We start from the raw sequence: 24,716 nt of genomic DNA, 5'->3' as shown, positions 1-24,716 counted from the left end.
GGGCTTTGCTCATTGTTAAAGGCCGTACGGTGACCTATAGTTGTTAATATTTGTGTTATTTTGGTCTTTTGTGGATAGTTGTCTCATTGGCAATCATACCACAATCTTCTTTTTTTATATTTACGGCAGCAGATTTAATATTTTGCGTTTATCCTGGAAACTATAACAGATTTAAAAAAAAAAACGACAAATAGTGTAATGTGTCTGAGTATTCTCTATAGTAAAGGTCCTTTTGGGGCAATTTTGACTCGTCAGAGTTTGTTGTTTTATTGGTTATTATCTTAATTAATTATCTATCGATAATAATAGAGAAACCTTTTCTTGAAAAACTGTTATAGACAAAAACAGATATGATCAAAGTAGAGAAGTACAGATAATCGGATGACCGCAAATTCTTGTGGATGGTCACAAGCAGTTGTCTCAGAAAAAAATATAAAGGTACAGAGATATAGTTTTACATCGCGATGACCTTCAGGTCATTTCGATGTATTGCTATCGCCTAGATTTTCCATTATGCTAATTAGTTTTGGGTTTGTAACTGATCTATAAACATGATAAATACGCGCACAGAAACGAGGGCAAAAATAACATTCCTTATCGGTTGATATAAATACATCTCTTCAATGAAAACTGATAAAAATATTTTTGTTTACATAAATCAATTAAATATGAAAATGTTTTGTAGTTAGATATATATATATATATACTGCAGCTGTCCTATTTGAGCAGTCAAATTGCATTGACTGTATATTCATATGTGATATACAGTCACTGACCGTATAATCACCTTGTTTATGACGTTGACAATGCGTTTCCGTAGAGTTTTATTATGACGTCAATAAAACATACAGGTACGCGGAAATTTTACGTCATCCCCTTCAAATTAAAAAATGATGGTTTTTACCCTAAATACTTCATTTATAACACTTATAAGAGTTGCAGTATATAAAGAATAACCATACATTGTCTCGAAATATCAATTGGTTATTTGTACTCGGCTCGAAACAGGTAGAAATGCTCGGCACAGCCTCGCTTTCTACCTGTTTCTAAGCCTTGTACAAATAACATTGATATTTCGAGACAATGTATGGTTATTCTATATATATATATATATATATATATATACATAAGTACAAAATCATTGATAATATCAATGCACACGTACCGAAAAATTGTGTAAAGGCATGCGGAAGAATATCTCAAAGAACGTTTGCGACAATACCGGCAAGGACCGGTAACTCTGTAATTGTTTTTGCGAGAAAATATGAATGCCTACTCGTACCCAATCTTTTAGAAAAATCGAACTTTTACAGAAAAGTATCCACCATGCAATTGCATTGCACTATTATTAGAATAATAGAATAGAATGATATACAAATGGATGGAAATCATATATACATGTTACTGTTATTTTAATATAATATATAACAACAAATCAGTGTATACTGATTTGAATCACTACAATATAGTAGTTATTACGGTGAAGTTGTATTTCCTGTCATTTATTCATCATCCACGCATGAACTTGTCTCAAAAAAAAATATATCTCTGTACATTTACCTTAGTTCTAGGTAAAGAGATATGTGATTTTTTTCTGAGACAAGTGCTTTGGACCATCCACAAGTACTTGTGGTCATCCGATGTCCAGTACTGCAGTACTTTGATTTTTTTCTGAGACAAGTTCGTGCGTGGATGATGAATAAATGTTCGGGAATTCAACCTCACCGTAATAACTATTATATTGTAGTGATACAAATTATATATTATTATATATTGTGATCTAAAAAAAATATGTTTATGAGTATTAGAGAAATAAATTTATAACAAGCGATAAGGAATGTTATTTTGCACTCTGTAATGTCCGTATATATAAATCGGTTACAAGTCAAAAACGAAAGCTACGTCAAACTGAGAGCAGAATAAAAAAGGAAAAAACCAATTTTCCTCTTTTTTCACTCTTAATTCTGACAAGTGCAATTAGAGGCCAAATTCGGACCAGAACGTAATAAATTTATTCTATAACCCATGTATTAGAGAAAAAATCATGAAAAACAAAGACAATTCTGTGATATTAGTATTTATTTGTTACATTTCAAAATAAATTTATACTGAAATCTACACTTAGCTGTCCATTTTCAGTCAACTCTCTGTAAAGGATTCAACATAGAATAAATTTATTCTAAATGCATGGTGCTTTCGGTATATGATCATTTATAAAATATATTTATTATATAGAGCCATAATATCTATAATTATTAGTTCGAGAAAATCATAGAATAAATTTATTATACATTCAATGTCATTTATGATTATAACAATATTTAAAATAAATTTATTTTGAAAGTCCAATAATCTGTATGGTGAGGCTGAGACACACAATACATTTATTCTACATTCAATGCGATTTCGGATTATAATAAAATATAAAATAAATTTATTTTGAAGTAAAGTTATCTGTATGGTGAGGCTGTGACACAGAATAAATCAATTCTATTTGAATGCGATTTCGGATTATAATAAAATATAAAATAAATTTATTTTGACGTAAAGTTATCTGTATGATGAGGCTGTGACACAGAATAAATTTATTCTATTTGAATGCGATTTCGGATTATAATAAAATATAAAATAAATTTATTTTGAAGTAAAGTAATCTGTATGGTGAGGCTGTGACACAGAATAAATTAATTCTAGTTTCAATGCGATTTCGGATTATAATAAAATATAAAATAAATTTATTTTGAGTTAAGTTATCTGTATGGTGAGGCTGAGACACAGAATAAATTTATTCTACATTCAATATGAATTTTGTTCTGTATAAAAATAATCTTAAAAGTACATTTGTATTACATGATACAAAATTAAAATAATTTAAAAGAAAATTCCAACGGTCTTATTTATTACAGACAAACTGAGAGACAACTTGAAGCTTCGTTATAATGCATCTGGTACTAATCGTTTAGTAATCTGATCTTTTAGTGACATGCAGATCTGTAGCTGGAATTATTCATCTTCAAACTCTTCTGACCTTTTCAAACAATCATCTTTGTAAATGTAATATTCCCAAATACATGTTTCCATTATTCCGTTCAACCAAAGCTATCTGAAAGATCAAATAAAAAAATGCAGTTCATACAAAAAAAAGAAAAATGTGTCTATGGGCTACAAATGATCCTGCACGTAAATGTGCACGTGTCAACTTCCACATTCAGATACATGTACAGGATTCAAGTAGTGAAGACAGTTTTGTGATTTTAACATTCGGTTGAGGCAAACTTAAGTTAGAGAACAGAAACATCCAGCATTGTTTATGGTTATAAATGGGCATAACCCAAGATGGTAAAAGTCTTGCAACATCTTACATTAACCTTGTCAAAAACGAATTGTAACTTGTAAAGTAAGCAAATGTTTCAGAGAGATGTACAAGGACTGAAGGAGCAGCCGGATCTGATCGCTGTATAGATAAGATGTGCAAATGATTGTACAACTGAACATCACATATCAGGCCCTCGCTCTAAAATTCATAATATATTCCTTTTCATAGAGTAACCGATACATTGCACGCATTCTTAAAATAATGAATTTTATATCACTAATAACAATTCCGACCGAACTACAATTGTCAAAATACACGTATGAATTATATTTAAATTAACACTTTCAAAATCTTTAGCAATGAGATAAGAAAGAACACTTTTTATAAAACAACAATTATGAATCTTAATTTCAGCATTTTAAGATACTTCTTTTTTTTTTTTTTTTTACCTCTAAAGATTTTCCTCAAAATGTATCCTTCACTAATGTTCTCTGTGGTTGTAGTAATTTCTGCTATTTTGTCTGCCTTCTAAACTTTTGTGTTTCTTTAAAAAAAATCCTTTTGATAGAAGTGTGACCTATAAAGAACAGCGTATTATATTTTGACTGAAATGGTCATGTTATCCATGAAGATGCAGACTTTTTGTCAATTATTCTGTGTGCCAAACAGATTGCATAAGAGTGTGAGTACAGTTCTTTAGGTACTTATGAAAATGTTCAAAACTATATGTTTTTACATAAAATAATCTTTTGCTCGTTTATTCGTTTTTCGCAATGGTGTGTTATTTTTTCATAGACTTATGAGTATAAATATGATCCTTTGGATTCAGTGGCGGATCCAGTTAGGGTTCTGTGCTTTGAACACCCTTTTTTTTTACGATTATTGGTTTTAAATGAAACAAATGTTTAGAACCCTCTTTTAAAAATGACTGGTCCCGCCCCTGGGTACCTTTCACTTTTTGCTAAAATAATAGGTACATTTTCCATCCTTCTATGAAACAATTTCATACCTAGTGTGTCCTAACAGATGTTCTAAGACTAAGCGTAAAGAAAGTTAACTTTTTAATTTTTTAAATGTTTAAAAATTACTTCAACTTTCACCAGTAGGAAATAATAATGAGATTACCAATTAGAAACATTATTAATATCATAATAATTAAACTTAAGATAATAAATAATATTTATCTAATAATTTTACGTTCAAACTTATGTTCGCATGTTTTCAGATACCATCTCCAATATAAAAAAAATCACATCATGAAAAAAATAACTTGTTATGTGTTCCTCTTCTACTAGCTTCAAAATGTATCCAAAATCAAGAATGTGGAACATACTCTATCTGACATAATCATTTAGTAACTGATGCAATTAGTGTCTCGAGCTCTTTTATGCCCGTCTTGAACATAAAAAACTAAATATAAAATAAACAACTCTGCTAATGCTCAGGTTGGTTGTCATATTATGAAACATAGTTAATAATATAGAAACCAATGGGGATAACAAAGAACTTCTTTAGTCATACAAAACACTGTCAAAAATCCAAACATACTATCCACACTGATCTGTGTCCACACTTGTAGTATATAAATTTATCTTTGTGATATAACAAATTGTCAGAGTAGTAAAGTCAAATTTAGGGATAGCATTAAGCTTTGCTTCATGATACACCTCTTTCTTTACTGATATGATTATCGTTATCATAATCAGTTTTGGAGTTCCATAAATGTTTTATTCCAAATTGTACTTGTCTATTATGGAGTGATCGATATTATTCTTATGCAGTGCTATCGTAAAAAAAATATGCAAATTGATTCGCAGATGCGGATCGATCGAGGATTTGAAAAGGGACATAAGCAGAGACTTATTAAACGTCTAGTATGCATTAAGCATGTATGTCGGGTATCCACGAGGGGACCCCAGTATCCTTGACCCCCACCCCTCACCCCACCTCTAGTAAACTGAGCAAAACTAACCTCCAATTTCTTGAACTGTGATGAATGTTTCATAAACGAAACTGGGAAACTATCCCGTCTATGTTTAACTTGTCTTTCCTCCTTTTGATGTCCACTGTCTGTCACCTTCGTTGCACGTACATAGAGAGAAATACCAAGTGATCATATTATACAAAATTACAGATCAGTGTCATATAAACTGGTCCGCCGTTCCATCTATACAATGTAGCTTCGCACCGTCAGTGTAGCGATAAGTGAACACAACAGGGGTCCAGTTTAAGTGTCCTGCGTCTTGTCATTAATTATCTTGTGTTTCCATTTGAAGACTTCTCGGCATGTGGTAACACTATGGGCCTACAATCAACGTACGCGTGCATTACATAAAATTGATAAGGCTTTTAAGCCGCGTTTGTTGTAATTAGTAATAATTATTTTACAACTTCTGATAGATATGCGGCACTTGTTTGCTAACATACATTAAACAAATCGAAGGTTGTAAATTATTTGAATCTGTGTCATTTCATAGAGGTTTTTAATGTATGGTCATTTTATATCTTTCAAATAAAATAATATGCTAAACAAAAATGGACAACTACAAAATTATAATGGTCTGGATGGATGGTCCATCGATTTTGTATTCTTTTAATTTTTAAAACATTTTTTCTATTCTTTATAATTTTGCTCATTATTCTCTATTTGATCATCCTTTTATTTTCTATTCTTTATATTTTTTTTGTATATGCTATATGTTTTGTCCTTTATTCTGCGTTTCCCAGTCGAGTGATTTGATATTCTGTCAACTCCAACAAGACCATCAAGTATTATTACCGATAAAATAGGCGTTTGAGAATGTGTATCATTTTGTCTTATTCTTTCTTTTATTTGTTTTAAAAGATTGGAAAGTAGGTATATATATATGTATGGGTGCTGCTGAATTTATGGACACTTAAGGGTGACTTGGGAATAGAATTGTCTTCATCCGCCAAAATAGAAAAAAATGTAAAACCCGTATAAAAAGTTTACCGAACTTCATCCTGGTCTACCCTTAATTTATTACAGGTATTCCCCATGCATGGTAATACGTATGTATTGTTTTAAAATAGCTTTTCGTTCCGTGCATGCATGCATGAACTATTTGACACTGCACGTTCTCAGTCTGTAACCACCAATCTGTCAATCAATCGATTTTATAGAAAAGATGTATCATATCTTACATCAAAACAGTATAACGCCACCCGTTCATCTTTTTCTACAAAATGATATATGTGCAGATCACACTGCTGACATTACTAGACCAGGCCACATATATGACATTCGTCTATACCTGAGGCTGTGGATGGGGGTTTACAGAATAGAGAATAATGAACAAAAAATAGAAATAATAGTATCGGAAGTATTGGAACAGAATATAAACAAACAGGAACATAAATTGTACGGCTTCTAATTATAAATGATTACAGTTCAAACACAGCTGCATCATACATTAAAGTTAACGGTCAATCAGACAGTCTGCTAAAGTTCACGAAAACAATAAATCTACAAATACTTAACACTCTAGGCCAAGGCAAATTAAATACCGATCTTAGATAAGAAATAAATGTGCAAGTTTCACCCTATGACAGTTTTTAGATAAAAAAAAAAAGACGATTTTTAAGTTTGCTGAACACATGTTTTGGCTAAAATTACGTGCATATTCAGGACTTGAACAAAATAACAATAAATCCAGTAGATATAGGTTCGTAATGGAATGTCTTCATTGACTTCGTCTTGTGTAAAAAGCTCTTTTGAAATCCCCGCGGGTTTAAGCAACTTTGAAGTACGTGCTTTGGTACTTTCATAGTTTATATATTTTTTAAGTTAATTCGCCATTTATTATTTTATTATTTACATGTGAAACAATAACCCGGATAAATCATTCCAGAAACATGATAGTGCTTACATTTTATAAGAGGATAACGAAATTAGAGAATTATATTTATTTAGATTGATATCCATGATGGAGCAAAGTTTCAACCACTTTTTTATGTCCCTTTTTACCATAAGATACTCGCGTCATTATTTATATAAAGAATGATGAGGATGACGATAATAACGATGTATGGTGTCCAGTGGTAACTATTACATACATACACCCAGAATGACAACATGCTTTATGTTATTAACACGTTTTGTACTAGACAAACTGAGTCAGATGTTTTGACGCATTTTTCAGCAGATACAAATAACTTTGTAAGAAGACGTGCCAAGACGCATTATTCTAACTTCAATCGTACCAGTATTCAAATGCTTTCATTACTTATAAACGAATGTTTTCTAAACCTTCATTATTTGTTTGATAAGAGCAATGTTACATGTAATATCATGGAAAAACCATTGTTTTTACGGAAGTCAACAGTGTAGTATTCCGGACGTCAACACCAAAAAACAGCATGCAAATATATATATGGGGGATAAGTATACCATTATTTACACATCAGACTGTACTAGTTATATCATAACTTTGAATACACCAAACTAAGTACTTCATATCTGAGTAACAGGCAATGTACGCCCTCAATTTTATAGAACTAATTCATAACTTTTTGTTTCATTTGTATTCATCTGTCAAATGTGTGTGTTCTGCAAGGTTCAGCAGTCCTTACCCTTTCATTTGATACATGTATCTATATTACTTACCAAAAATTATTCTGCATATAATATAGTTTGATTTAATCACGTAAGAACTACTAAAATTTTTAAATACGTACTTCTTTCCTTTTTGATCGCACCCGAAATGGTTGGTGTAACATCTTACGAAGTCTATTCATTTTTTTTGGCAAACTATTTCGCTCTGGCTGTTGGTAGTGGTCGTCTTACACGTGCAGTGCTGTGAGATACTTTTCGTTCCACGTTGAAGGTTTAATGTGACTTACAGCGCTGTTCCTTTGCTTAATTTTTTAATGTGTTTTTTTTTAATGTGGTTATATTCATTTTCTGTCACGGATTGATACCCAATATTCTTTTTTGTTTTTCTATGAAAAAAATGTTCCTTTACAAAAAATATTGGTATATTCCAAACTTCGATTTTTTTTTAATAACGTAAATGATTTTTAATTTTAGCAAGGAGGTTATTATGAGATATTCTAACCTAACTAAACGAAAAAGAGAATTGTAATATAAAATCTTACGATTCTAAAGTTTCTTCGAACAAGATTTGTTATCATATGATATGCTAATTAACCATATCATATTTTAATGACCACATACTGTGCCCATCGTGATCATATAAACCCTAATAAATTATAAACATTCGAATGTAAAATTTCGCACGATAGATAATGACAAACAAACGACGGAAATTACATAATAAATCCACAGCGTGTATCTTAATATATTTGTCAGTACATGGATAACCCGAATAATCCAGTCGTTATATTACGATCACTTCGATCACTCCATTAACCATTTCCTCGAGAAAGTAGTGGATAGGGGCGCTGAATTATTCGAGTTAGTACATGGAGGAAAGATATTCAAAGATTAGGAGCGACGATTCAATATCCATTTGTGTATTGTTGAAACGGCACCAGGAACATATCGGGATAGACAACAAAAGTCTGTAAGTATCTATTTTATGTATTTATAAATATTAACATAGATCCTATAAGCCTGTCATGCCTTCTGTTGACAAATTTTCTTAACTATGCACTTTTTTAGTAGACCACCGATGTCCTTTTCGAACTAAACGAAACTCTTTGAAAAGACACACCTCAGTCGAATCTTTCTTCTCAAATGAATGCCTGAATGGTCATCAAATTTATACTTGTTATGGGCAAAAAATGTATTAATTCTGACTGCAAGGAATTTTAAATGGTAAATAATATACATTTTATCTCGAGGGAAATGTACACACTTAGACAACAGTGAATTTTTCATAAATAATATATAATGGTAAAAGTGTAGCATACACATGATATATATCATGTGTATATCATGTGTATTAACTATTAAACTCTGGAAGAAATATAGTCAAGCATGAATACAAATTAATGGGTCCTATTTGGAAAAAAAATAATTTTTCTCAAAAAGGTATCTCTTTCTTCAGAGGTTTATATGAAACTTTGATGTCTGTTGTGCAGAGATGGTTTTTTTCTTTCTCCGACGCCTGTATGAGAGACATAGTAGGTATTGCAACCCGTCTGACAGGTCTCAATTGACTGCGACCTCATTTTTATGGTTCATTGGACAATTTTTAGTTGTGTGGTTGGGTCAATTTTTCGGGCATTATAAGCAATAGGTCAATAATATGTAGTGTATGGAACAACCATGACAACTGTGGTGTCATGTCTATCTGACGGGGTTAACATGACCTTAACCTAATTGTTTGATGATAAGATGTTGTATTAAGATCTGATTCTCAGGTACTATTAGCAACACCAGAACACACCCACAAAATCGCGGTCATATACAACTTGTGAACTGGGATGATTTTTTGTATTAAAAAGATATTATGTATGGAGAATTTCATAAAAGGTATCAAAAGCCCTCTCCCTTTTTTCAAAGTCTGATATTTGTTTCCTTTCTGTTAAATTCAATAGTTTTTGTGTCTCTGGTCTCAGACCACAATTATTCTTCTCCTTTGCTACAATGCATCTTTTGGTAAACTTTGCACCGCTCCAAACATGAAATAAATGTAACTGCTTATATTTAGACCATATTAGTCTAATAAAATATGCTTCTATGACAATCCATCAGTGCTTTTTCTTTTGAGGGCATTATTAACATGCCAATGGTAGGATATGAATCTTGTATATATGACTGACCGACTAAGGCTAATTTGAGGGGTGGTCGGAGGGGTCCTGATCCCGAAATTCCGGGCTTAAAAACATGAAATCCCGAGATGCAGAATTTAAAGAAATTCATATCCCGAAATCGAAAAATATATTCCCGGATCCCGCAAGGGTCAATCCCCAAATCCCGAGGTCCCGAAAAAGTCCTGATTCCCTCTTATCCCTACCCTACTTTCTTTTTTGCCAACTCACTACTTTCAATTTCAACAATAAATTTTATGCCCCATTTTTTGGCATTGTGTTTTCCAGTCTGCGAATCTGTGCGTTCGTTCGTTTGTTCGTCCTTCCGTCTGTCCCGCTGCAGGTTAAGGTTTTTGATAAGTAAGAAAAAGGCGAGACATTTGCACTCATATTTTGGTAATAAAATGTGTAAAGTGTTGACAAAAGTACATGTACCTAAATTTCAATATATTTTTGTATCAGAGTGCCGATGGCGCATCTTTAACATTTTGAGAGGAAAATGGATATTTTGTTGAAGGGGGGAATGTGTTGGGTACATTACTTATACTTTTACCTGAGGAAGCTGCTGTTCTTTTTGAAACATGTCTTACTTGTTTTCTGGTATGTTGAATGCGGTAAGTAAAAGTATTGTCAACACCAGTCCTGTGTTTTGTTTAAAACTTAATGAAACCTGTTTTTAATTGTAATTTGTGTCTTCAGTTCGCTGTCTCCTAGGCATTAAACATTCATCTGTTTTAAGACTCTATGATTGATTGATTGATTGATCATGACTGGCTGAATGTGCAATGGCAAATATTACATGCATATTCAGGAAGTTGGGAACGATTCATGCCAATCCTGATAAAAAATAAAGAAATATGCCTGAAGAAGAACAATAACAGAGTAAGTGTTCCTGCATTTTAACTTCAAATATTTCTTGTAGAGTGAGAAAAATGTTATGAAACACCAGCAAAAAAGATTAGATTGTTATTCAGTCCTGACTTATACAGTGTTTCTGAAGATGGAGATTAGGTATGTAATAATGAGTTTTTAATTTGATAGAGTGTTGACTTTTAAATTGTAAAAGTTTAATGAGTTACTGTACGTTAATCCCTTTATTGTATAAAAATTCAACAATTGCTGTTCAAGTGCATAGCATAGCCATCTTTATCTTGCTGTATCCAGAGGCAATATATATATATAAGAAGATGTGGTATGGGTGCCAATGAGACAACTCTCCATCCAAGTCACAATTTATAAAAGTAAATCATCATAGGTCAAAGTACGGACTTCAACACGGAGCAAGACTGTTATTAATGACAATTAAGAGAGTGAATAGTATTATATAAACAAAATAGACATCATAATTAAAAGAAAGACAGACAGTTTCTTCATCAAATATAATAAATTTTGGTATGATAACTAAAAATGTTTGAAATTGTTTTGATTTGTCGTTACTTCTTTCAGATCAGGCCTATCCAGAAGCAAGAAAAAGAACAATTCATAGCACGTACATCTACAGAGAGAGACATGTTTTAAAAAACAGATTTATTTTCAATTTTAGAAAAACCTGTTGAACTTTTACTATTTCTTATCTGTTTATTTACATTTATATGTTGATATTTTGTTTTTTAAAATTGCTGCAAAGTAATTCTATTCAGTCCCATATAACAAAATCAGCTAAAGAAATTGATATTTTCATATTTCAAGGGAGTGTCCTTTTGCATTGTTGATAGCAGATATAAGTATTGTCTTAAGTTGGGTTTAAAAACAGTCAGATCGCAACTTCAAATAATATACATTTTTATGAATGTTATGTGTCATTAAATAGACATGAAAGATGGAAAATTTTATAGGAACACATTTTTTATGACCTAAATGTATTGTCAAGGTAATTTATTAGTTGAACATATCAAATATTATCAAAAACACTGCTGGTTTAAAATAAAATTATTCTATGTAGCCTAATGTAATCATACAGATCAGTATATTTTTTCCTAAACAAATTTTACATATTTTTATAACCAGAATAAATTATTCTGTGTCTCAACCTTAACATAATTACTGTACTATCAAAATACATTTATTTTATATATCATAATACTTTTAATCCACATTGAATGTAGAATAAATTTATTCTGTGTCGCCTCCTTAATATGATAACTGTACTTTCAGAATAAATTTATTTTATATATTATTATACAAGACAAAAATCACATTGAACATAGAATAAATTTATTCTGTGTCTCAACCTCACCATACAGATTACATTACTTTCAAAATAAATTTATTTTATATATTATTATAATCATAAATGACATTAAATGTGAAATAAATTTATTCTGTATCACAGCCTCGCCATACAGATTACTGGACTTTCAAAATAAATTTATTTTAAATATTGTTATAATCATAAATGACATTAAATGTAGAATAAATTTATTATATGATTTTCTCTAACTGATAATAATATCAAGGCTCTTTATAATAAATTTATTTTATAAATGATTAAACACAGAAAGCACCATGCATTTAGAATAAATTTATTCTAAGTTGCATCATTTACGGAGAGTTAAATGAAAATGGACAGTAAAGTGCAGAATTCAGTATAAATTTATTTTGAAATGTATCAAATAAATACTAATATAACAGAATTGTCTTTGTTTTTCATGATTTTTACTCAAATACATTGGTTATAGAATAAATTTATTACGTTCTGGTCCTATTTTTGCCTCTAATTGCACTTGTCAGAAATTAGAGTGAAAAAAGAGGAAAATTGGTTTTTTCCTTTTTTATTCTGCTCTCTGTTGTCAGTAGAAATCTCTTTGGTAACAATACATCGAAATGTTAAAATAAATAAGTAAATAGATATAGGAAGATGTGGTGTGAGTGCAAATGAGACAACTCTCCATCCAAATAACAATTTATAAAAGTAAACCATTATAGGTCTATGCACGGCCTTCAAAACGGAGCATTCGCTCACACCGAACAACAAGATATAAAGGGCCCCAAAAATGACTAGTGTAAAACCATTCAAACGGGAAAACCAACGGTCTAATCTATATAAAAAAAGAGAAACGAGAAACACGTATAAATTACATAAACAAACGACAACTACTGTACATCAGATTCCTGACTTAGGACAGGTGCAAAAATTTGCAGCGGGATTAAACGTTTTAATGGTACCAAACATTCTCCCTTTTTCTGAAACAATAGCATAACATCACAACATAAAAAAACTTAAATACCAATTATGGTCATTTTCTTTCATAAGGAGTGGGGACGTGTGAGGAAACAGTGGAATTTCTCTTATTTTTTTTCTACAAGTCTACTCCTTGAAGAAGGAAAAACAGGCAATATATACCTCCTTTTCCAAAGACCTTCAAATTTCAACCCCCCTCTTCCAAAAAAAAAAAGCCTCCACCGAACAATTACACACAAACGCACATACACACATTTTCAATACTGTTGTTCTTAATAACAAAAAAATCTTTTTAAGTTTATAAATGCATGATAAGTTTAAAATATTGCGTCAGTAGTGGATCTTCTGGAAGATGTTTGCGACTTCACGAATTTAATTTGGATTTGCCGGTGATGGTCTCATTAATATTTAACACCTTCATTCGATATTAGCTTCAGATTAAAAAAAATTCTGCTAGTGAAATTGTTGAAACTAAGATTTCAGGTTTTAACAATTGAGGCGAGCGGAACGAGGCGTAAAAATTGATGCCTACGGATTTTGAAGACACCACCATAACATTATACCGCAAACTATATAAAATTGAATGCACCTTTCCATTAAAAAAAATGATGAAATTAAAGGCCCCTTTTATTTCTTCCTTTCCGCTCTTTTTGGGGTTACAAATGACTGGTCCATTATATGAGCCATTTCCATGATTACCCTATCAAAGACCGATTTTTCCCATTCTTTTGTGTCTATCTTGAGAACATATAAAGAGAAACTCGAACAGCTAAAATAATCATTATGTTTATTATTTTATACCAGTCGATTACAAAACATTGCAGTTCATATATTTTGACATTTTTCCAACAATATCAAATGAGATTTTTTACATCTTAAAACGAGGTACTAACATGCCAAGGTTTATCTCTTTTTAAATGTCAACCATTTTCCAAACGACAGCTCCAAATTTGAGCCTGCTTAATTGTTACTCAGAATCAGTACTGACGTAGTGAGTAATCGCTTTAATCGTAATCATGATCATTGACCATCAGGACGATGAATGCACATCATCATAATGATGTTTTGACATCATCATAATGATGTTCTGACATCATATAAAGATGTAAACCGAACCACACCATATGATGTTACATTGTCATAATATAATGACCTTACCACATCATATAACGATGTTAGCACATAACATAATGATAAGTTCACATCATATAATGAAGTTTGCACATAATATAAAGACATCTGTACATGATATAAGATAATGTGCACATCATATAAGACCATTTGCACATCATATAAGATAATTTGCACATAATATGATATAATTTGACAATCAGATAATGTCAAATTGTCATCATATAAAGGTGATTTAATATCGTATAAAGGTGATTGCACATCACATGATACCGTTTCTCTAATTCTATGGAAATTTATCCCTTTCCGAACTCATTGTATAAACAAAAATAATCAACGTGTGGTTGCCGGTGATCTCAAAGATCATTGGAGGATTTTAAGGGTCATGACATTTTTAGTTAACTGGATGAATCAAATTATGCTAACAGGTGTTAATGAAATTGACAACTTCGTGCAATGTGAAAGGCACTCGAAGGGGATTTCCGGTTAACAAAAAAGAAAATGTTTATTTTAATCATTAGAGAAACAGATTGTTACATTGATACCAGTGGATTATTGGATTTTTCCGATTTCGATAGTTTTCGAAAGCATCACATAATATAAGGACTCAATCACATAACATAATGGAGGAAGCACATCATATAATGAATTGTGGACATAATATCAGATGTTTGCACCTCATATCAATGTGTTTGGCCAGCATATAAGGACAAAATCACATCATATAATGACAGGTGTACATCATATAAGGACAAGGTCACATCACATAATGACAAGTGTACATCATATTAGGACAAGTGGACAGCATATAATGTCACTTGCACATCATATAAGGGTAAAATAACATCATTTAATGGCAAATGAACATCATATAATGAGAAATGTCATAATAAGACAGTGTCGGCGTGCCATATTCTGCTGTTGTCTGTTCTATGGTCGGGTTGTTGTCTCTTTGGCACATTCCCCATTTCCATTCTCAATTTCATCTAATAACTAGATATAGGAAGATGCGGTCATTTATGTTGTAGTTCGAGACTTGTTTGATAAAAGTATTGATTAGATAGATAAAAATCAAGACATGAAACAAGATATACTTTTACAGATTTTCGGATAGTCATTGTCAATCATTAAAATCGGCTCAACAATTATAATACTAGTAATCTAAAACTTCAACATGCAAGTCTTATCAAATAATCCCCTGAATACAAAGTTCGAAACAAAATTGACTCTCTTATTACAAGCACGTTTTCAATAATGCTAGACAGAAACTCACGTTAACACAAAATATACTGAAGATGATAAAATAAAGATGCTGCACTTTTGGAACGTCAAAACATTTGTTGATTTAGGCGGATTGCACTGAAAATTAACAAAAATGTATTATAATTCAAAACGCTATCATTTAACAACATATATTGTTGCTACCATTTCAAAACAACAATAGCATGAATAGAACACATTTCAAGGGTAAAAAATAAGTTTTGTTTTAACGAAACGAGAGTCTAGCGATTTTTTTTTTAATCCCGGTAACTATGAAGAGATTATTTATTCGACATATACTGTACAAGCAAATCTTTATTATATTACGATACTTTCGCGGAAGAAAAAAAAGCAGCAATTTTGGAATTTTTCTTATTTCCTAATTCTTTTTCTTTTTTATTGTTATCACTTTTTTTTATTTGTATTGTATTATGTAGAATAATAACGCACATGACTACATTTTTAATTGTGATATGTTATATTTTGTACATTAAGAAGCTACTTCCTGTTTACTCAAAGTTACAATCGGTGTTTAACGATAGGTTTCTGCATACAAATTAAAACATATATGTTTTTTACATACTTTTGTCTGAAATAAGGTAGATAATTTGATACTTATGGTTAAGGCTTTTTTGCTCCGGTCAAATATGGTGGCTTCATTCACACAGATTCTTAAAAATATATGGTTTCTATATACTTTTGACTGAAAAAAGGAAATAAATTACAACTTCATGTTCAAAAATTTCACTTCCGAACTCAAATGAAAGCTGTAAATACACTGATTCCCAAAACAAAAGATTTCTATATGTTTTTCATTTGATTAGGGAGGTATTTAGCTACTTCCGGTTAATTGAAATTCCCATCCAGTTTCAAATTATTAATTATCCTTTTTTTTTTTTTTAAATACGATATACGTATATTGTTTCTATGTTTTTTACAAAGAAAAAGTAAAAAATTGGCTCATGCCGGTTTTCTCAAGGTAATTTCCGGCAGACACTTTCTAGGTCATAAGTCAACCAATAATTTGGAAAAGACCCTATGGCTTTTAACGAACCAAATTGAAGTAATAATCAATTTACCTTATAAAATGAGGCAGGTGATACCAGTGAAATGGGACGGACTCAGAAAACCTTTTTACAATTCATCTGAAAGCACAAAAAAATTTAATCTCTACAATCGTATTCATCATTGTAGTATGAAAAACAGTCGTGCCAAATTATAACTTAAGCCTAGTATCTGATTAGATTTTCGTTATATATATGATTAGATTCCGTTATGTATCGTTAAATGAAACGATACAACACGACAAAAAAAGGCAACTGTATTAGTTTCAATATGATTGTTTTTGCCTTTGAGATATCAATTGTATGGAAAGCCATGACTGCCTTATGTTGATGATCAGCATTATATGCAGTGGTCACAACATTATATGCAGTGCTCACACCATTATATGCAGCTGTCACACCATCACATGCAGTACTCACAATATTATATGCAGTGCTCACAACATTATATGCAGTGCTCACAACATTATATGCAATGATCACAACATTATATGCAGTGCTCACAACATTATATGAAGTGTTCACAGCATTATACGCAGTGGTCCAAACATTATATATGAAGTTGTCGGACATTATATGCAGTGGTCACAACATTATCTGAAGTGGTCACAACATTATACGTTTTTTGTTGATGTAGGTGATGATCAGTGATGGTTATGATGATGATTGATGTATGTGATGGTGGTGGTTCATTCGGTAAACTTCGGAATTTTTTATCAAATTACCAAATACAGTCATAATTTATAGTGCCTCGCAAACAAATTAAAACAGCTCTTGAAGTCATGTTATATATTAAGGCAATTCAATGACAACTACATCAGAAATAAAATAACGCCTGCTATTGTCTGCATTTGGAATTAATTTATTGGAAGTTCATTCTGAGGAAAAGATGGTGAATGAATGAACTAGTTCTGTTCGTCGTAAGAAATATGCATGGCATAGTGTAAGTTAAATGATGAAAATTTTAGTTAATGAAATATCGAAGGAAAATTTGTATGATACATGTCTCGAGTTAATTTCCTACTGTAGAACATTTAGCAAGGTGCCCCTTTATAGTCAGTACTCAGTTTCAAAAAGCTTAATTACATTTTAAATAAAATAGTCAGCTTTCTATAAGACCTAAATACCCTATCACGCTAGCGTATATATGTCATGATAGAGTCATTATTTCACATCGATTTTCAGAATTTGGTATTTTTACCTGAATCAGTATCTAACAGATATGGAAAATGCAGTTTAAAGCATTTCATTGAAGGTGTTTAACATAAATTTACATCAATTATTTCAATTTTTTTACAAGCTTTTTAGCACGTCAAGCAGTCTGTCTTCTAATAATGAGTAGCAGCCTTATAAAGAGATATAAAACTTTCATAAGAAAAATTTACCTTTTCAAGACCCAGTTTAACATTTTCATTTATAGTTATCATCTCTTATGAAAACTGAGTTTGTGGGGGTAAATAAAACGTTAACTACGTTTGTTCGTCAGGCTGCACGGTTAATATATGAAAAAAAAGCGATATGCTTGCCAATGAAACAACTTTCCACAAGAAACCAAATCACACAGACATTAACAACTATAGGTCCCAGTACGGTCTTCAACAACGAACAAATCCCAAACCGCATAATGAGCTATAGAAGGCACCGAAATGATAAACGTAAAACATTCCAAACGAGAAAACTAACGGCCTAATTTATGTACAAACGAACGAACGAAAAACAAACATGTAACACATCAACAAACGACAACCACTGAAATCCAGGCTCCTGACTTGGGACAGACACATACATACAGAATGTGGCGGGTTTGACATGTTAGCGGGATCCCAACTCTCCCTCTAACTTGGGACAGTGGTGTAACAGAACAACATAAGAACGAACTATAAAAAGCAGTTGAAACTCATCAGATGGACATAAACAAGTGGATGTGGCCGGGTACTTGTACATTCCAACAACAAAAATACACTTGGAACACTAAGAACGATCTATGAAAATCAGTTAACTCATCAGATGGATACAAATATAAATACATTTAACAAAAAAACTGAGTAGACGTGGCCGGGTACTGATCTGAGAGTACTCGCAGTTACTGACAGCTAGTTCAAAGCCACTAACAACTTATAAAAAAAAAATCATGCATCTAAGTTTTGCATTTAGGTAAAGATTGAAACAAACTGAGTAAAAAAAAATATTTACTATTATTGGATAGAAACAATTGTCCATGAAAAAAAGAGTCATCTTGACCTAAATTAATTCTGGTAAAGATACATTAAGATACGAAATTTAATCAACTACAAGTCATTGAAGAATGCTATCTTTTAGATCGCACTTCTTTGATAACAATGGACCTTGAAAAAAGTTGGTCTCCTCGACCTATATTTTACGCACGATTGGTTAATTCTGATAAAAATTTGTGTTAAGGTCCAGATGATAGCAACAACACATAAAAGAGGAATGCTATTTGTTACTGAGCAGCACTTCTTTGATTCTGTTGAAGGTCAACACAAAATTTTTATCACCATAACAGAAGCAAAAAAAAAAAAACGACACTCGTTAAAATGTCATTTATAATTGTAATATAATTATGTTAATGGAGAACTACTAGTTTTGTTCTACTGTGAATTCTTCTCGTTGTTGTAATTATTGGCGTTCTTACTCTTCTCACATACAAGCTTGTCTATAGTCTGGGGATTTCTGTTATTTTTGCTTACATTTTTTTCCCATATTCCATGTTAGGATCAACGAAAGAGGTTGAAAATTTCCTATCTGAATATTTTTCGTTATCCGAAAAGTTACTTTTGACGATGTATCTTGATTGTCTTTGTATACATATCCTTCTCCTGTATATGGATCACTAACGGGGTAAAATTTAGAAAATTATCGAAACTTATTTGACTTTTAGTCTGAATTATATACTTAAACGGATAAAAATTCAGCGTCGTCCAAAGACAGATGGTTTCCGGATAATAACTTTTGTATAAGTAAATAGAAATTGATAAAATTTTAACACAAGGTTTATACCACTATAGAAAGGTTGGAATTGATTTTATGGGTTATGGCCTCAACTGTTTAAGAAAAAGGGGCCAAAAAGGGGGCCCAAATAAACATGTTTGTAGTTTCCAGACATTAACTTGTGTTTAACATGTTTACGTTTATGGATCACTCTGAAATTATACCAATTTCAATATCACAAAGGGATGGTTAGGAGGGGCTTGGGAAAGGGGGGGGGGGGGGGTTATGGCTCCAACCGTTTAGAGGCAAAAAAAGAGGGAAAGCAAGGTTGTCTTGGTTAATGTCCAATTTGCCAATTAAAACAATTTTAAACCAGTGTAAGGAAGGTAATCCAAATATATTAAGGTAATCCAAACATAATGTTTGGTTACCTCATTTACACTGCTTTAAAATGATGAGTAAAGAATTTTTTTCTCATATCAAAAATATGCAAAAGAAGTGGGGGATACATTTTTCTTTTCTTTTTCGGGTCGGGATCAAAATGCAACAGTATAGTGTATTGCACAAAATCCCCAAAAAAGGGATTTTTTTTTCTTATTTTTGGGAGAGGGTGGGGCAATTCGCAACAGTTAAGTGCAAAAGCAAAAAAAATAAGTATAAATTCAAATTATGTAACCAATTCTTAATTCTTTGACTACAGTTATTCTGTGTCAGAAACCTATTATGTGTCAAATATTTAATTACAATCCAAATTCAGACCTGTATCAAGCGTGAATATTGTGTCCATTTTTGTCCCAACTGTTCAGGGTTGACCCTCTGCGGTCGTATCCAGCTTCACTGGGCGAAGCGATTTATTAAATACTTAAATTATTTACATATCTAGATGAGAATATGAAGAAACTGATCATCAAAATAAGTTCATTTCCCTATTTCAATCAGTTTTTTAATATTGTATACTGCCTTAATGATAACATGACTATAATAACTGTTTAAATTTGTTTGCTGGGCATTACTAATTAAATGGATTCGGTAATTTCCGCTAAAAAAAATTCTGAACTACCACCATCACATACATAAAACATCATCATCACCATCACTGATCATCACCTTCATCAACAAAAACGTATAATATTTTGACCACTGCATATAATGTTCCGACAACTGCATTTAATGTTGGGACCACTGCGTATTATGTTGGGACCACTGCGTATAATGTTGTGAGCACTGCATATAATGTTGTGAGCACTGCATATAAGGTTGTGAGCACTGCATATAATTGTGTGAGCACTGCATATAATGGTGTGAGCACTGCATATAATTGTGTGAACACTGCATATAATGGCGTGAGCACTGCATATAATGGTGTGAGCACTGCATATAATGGTGTGAACACTGCATATAATGGTGTGAGCACTGCATATAATGGTGTGAACACTGCATATAATGTTGTGACCACTGCATACAATGCTAATCATCAACATAAGGCAGTCATGGCTTTCCATACAATTGCGTTAAAATCTTTAGTCATATTGCACTGTTATAGTATTATCTTGCACACAATGCATACGTATAATTATCAAGCTGCTTATAAAGCAGGAATAAAAGTGTTTATAGATTAAAAAATAAATAATGAGGTTGCCCTCTTACAAAAAAAAATGGTTGTGCAATGAGTCTAGTGTGCAATGAGCCTAGTGTGCATGTCAGACTTCGGATTTCAAATGACAAAGAACAAAATCACACAATTTGCTATTACTAAACCGTAACCTGCTCTATAAGTGTATTTGGTGAAATTCAAAACGAAATCTGACTTCCACTTTAACAAATATGTGCCTCTCGATTTTGACGTTCTTTCGTAGTACAGTTAGTATACATACATGTGTATTGAGGTAGTTATATGTGCATTTATATTCTCCAATTACAGACAGATAACATATAAGTTAACATATATCCTCCCTTCTAGTTTTGGTTGTCCGTCATCGTACTTGAATTTAGAAAATATTATTATTACAAAAAATTTTGCCTGTGGAGTTTGGGCACGTTGTTGTTTTTGAGAAAAGCAATTAAAAGGAGATGTGGTTCGATTGCCACCAGAAAAACTTTCTACCAAATGTAGGTAATCCAAATTCGGTATTTCTCGTCAGGTGGCGTTGTTTTTAATCCTTGGGTTTCGTAGTTCTAGTGTAGAATTATATACAATTTTAAGATAGAATATCCCTAAAAATCATTAAAAGACAGTCAAAATATTGCAAATACAATGTTTTTAGTATTAAAGCCGGTTTCGAATTGAATCAGTGCAGCACAATGTCATAGCTGTGTCAGTTGAAACGTGTAATATATTATATGATGTTTAGGTTTTACACATATATTAAATAATAATCAATCGTTTGGTGTAACAAAAGGAAATTATCTTTAGTTATTATTATTTTGAGTAAGATGAAAGGGTGACTAAATAACTATAGTTCGACGGTTTCAAGTATCATATGTTACTAATCGAAATAAATTTTTCATAAACCTGACACAACAGAGCGTATATTTGCGTTACAACATATTAAGTGCCACAAATTAGAATCACACTAATTCATATACAGTTATGATATATATAATTTAGATTCTATATTGATTTCTATGTTTTATATCCAATACTATGCACACAATATTTGCATTTTCATACTAACTGCCAATTTTTAACCTAACTTGTATTAAAATAAACGGAAAAAAGAAACCATTATTTGAACTCTTGAATGGAAAAGAAAAAATAGAATAATATTTTAAGGCTTCGTGACAATTTTTTTTCGAAGAAGACAGCAATTTTAAACTTTTACTAGTTTTACTAAAGTCAAATCATTAAAGTTCTTTAATATCTATTGTAACAGACTCTTTCGATAGCAATATTTCCCATTGGCTAAAATAAACCGTGAAATCCCCTTCTGATTTTGCGTTATAGATGGATTCCCCATATCTTTTCTTTCATGATTACTATTATTGATTGATTTTTATTTTTGTTTCTCATAAGCACCTCCATCAGAAATGGAGTTTCTAAATTCAACAAATGACGGGAAAATTGCTGGGATAGAGCAAAAGCCCCTCAGTGTTGTTTGTCGTGTAAAAAGGGGTAAGCCACCAGAGGAACTAACACTGAAAATAGATGGAACAGTAATCAATACTTCAATACATGGGATAATTGAATATAAATTTACTGCAAACAGAATGGATAACCACAAACAATTTGTTTGTGAAGCCAAAAATATGTTGATCTCAGATCCTGTATCAAAGACAGTAAAAATTGAACTTAAGTGTAAGTTTGATTATACTGTTTATTATGTTTTTGTCTCTCTAAGCTGAACTGCATAGTATTGTAATATATTCATAACTTTTGGGTATACACTATTTGATAACAACAATAACATGCAGTTACATATTTTTTTTCATTTAGCTAAACAAAACGTTTCTTTTAAGTAAGAAACTTATTCCTATGCATTTATACATCTTATAATAGATGATTTATTTATGCCACTTGCTATACACAAAAATATTTAACTAAAATTGACTCTATCGTTACTGTTATTCTATTTCATAAGTATCTTTTAAGTTGTGGTATTCACGTAGAATGGTGTGTTTTCTAGTCTATATTGTTTAAACGTGTGTAATCTCTTACCATGCATCTGCAAGCAGGAGGAGTTAACTAACATTTTACCACTGATGCTTGACAAATTTTGAAGCAAATTAAATACCAAATGCAATGACATTAATTGAAAAATGTGAATAAAAAACAAGCAATACCTTAGATCGTTAGGTCACTCTTTATTTCTGGTGTGTTCCGTGAAAAGTCTTTGGCATGTAATAAAGCTCTGGACATCTAAATTTTTTTTTTTATTTAAGCCAATTCCAATTTGCTTGTAGTTTTCCTATGACTGTTCAAGCGATAGTGAAGCATGTCAGCCACGTTTGACATGTCGAATTGTGAAATTCGCTAGATTTTGTAAAATGTTTCTATATGACGACTGACATGAAAGTTTATTGAAACACACACATCAGTTAGTCTGAAGTTTTTTTGTTTTTTTTTAAGGTCAGAACGTTTTTACCGATAATCTGGCTGAATGTCTGGAATTGTGTATACAACCATCGGTGTATGTTGTAATGTGTATGTTTTTTTTATAATTTTTTTTTAAATATTCCCTGAAAAAGTCTGGTTAGTTCAAATGAATACATGATTACTTTGAATCCATTGATGCAACATTCAAATTCTTTGATAACCGTATTTAACCGATATTTCATTAAAACGTAAATATTCTAAACCGTCCGAATTTCAACGACAGATGCTTGTTTATGGTCACTGCATACGTAAAAGATTTTGACCAAATAGAGTACGAGAATACAATACTTCAATAGCAATACATGTGTGAAGACATGAACACATAGAATAGACACATTTTACAAAATCTATTTAATTGCAAAATTTGAGGCATCATATGACTTTGATATTTTGATCCTTTTTCTATGCAATGTATATTGTGTTTCGTGTGAAATGACGTTGCAGAAAAATAGCATAATTTATTGATTTTCAACAGATAAACCAATTGTTACAATAAAAGATAAAGTAAACGTAGTGAACGAAGGAAAAACTATCTCCTTATGCAGTTATGTTGATAGCAATCCAGCACCAGATGCGATTTGGTGGTCAAGAGGGTATAACAGATTATTTGAAAGCTTTAATATCACTTCATCTTGCTTCGTAATTGCAAATATTACCAGAAATAACAACGGAACTTATACTTGTACAGCAAAAAATCAAATTGGTGAAGGATCGACAACTTCTACAGTTATAGTAAAATGTAAGAATCTAAATAATTCCATAGGTCACTTTTATCTTTGTACAGGTTTTCATATTGAGTGAATGGCGTCAAGTCATTTTAGTGCAACTCATGAAAATACACACTGTAATTGTGGGAACAAGTATTTTAACGTATATTGCAACGCAATGCAAAAGTATTGCGTTTTATAAAACCTTTCCCTGTACAATGCTGTATAAGACACAAAAACAATTTGTTTCGAAGTAAAGAATTGTGAAAAATACTTA

At 31.6% G+C, this 24,716-nt stretch overlaps 1 protein-coding gene and 1 long non-coding RNA gene across 2 annotated transcripts in view; both read left to right on the top strand.

The window, feature by feature from the left end:
- LOC139502462 (kin of IRRE-like protein 1) overlaps positions 1 to 24,716 on the top strand; it is a 61,774-nt gene that overhangs the window by 17,217 nt on the left and 19,841 nt on the right. The window contains exons 5-6 of the mRNA XM_071291941.1: positions 22,653 to 22,934; positions 24,208 to 24,471. Of these exons, the coding sequence (XP_071148042.1) occupies positions 22,653 to 22,934; positions 24,208 to 24,471 (546 nt within the window). The remainder of the gene's footprint in view (positions 1 to 22,652; positions 22,935 to 24,207; positions 24,472 to 24,716) is intronic.
- LOC139503354 (uncharacterized) lies at positions 8,644 to 12,684 on the top strand. Its single transcript, XR_011659084.1, has 3 exons — positions 8,644 to 8,862; positions 10,977 to 11,065; positions 11,501 to 12,684. It is a non-coding gene; the product is annotated as an uncharacterized lncRNA (long non-coding RNA).

This window comes from Mytilus edulis, chromosome 14 (genome assembly GCF_963676685.1).
Source record: "Mytilus edulis chromosome 14, xbMytEdul2.2, whole genome shotgun sequence".
NCBI lineage: Eukaryota > Metazoa > Mollusca > Bivalvia > Mytilida > Mytilidae > Mytilus > Mytilus edulis.
This window is presented reverse-complemented; position numbering and strand designations above follow the sequence as displayed.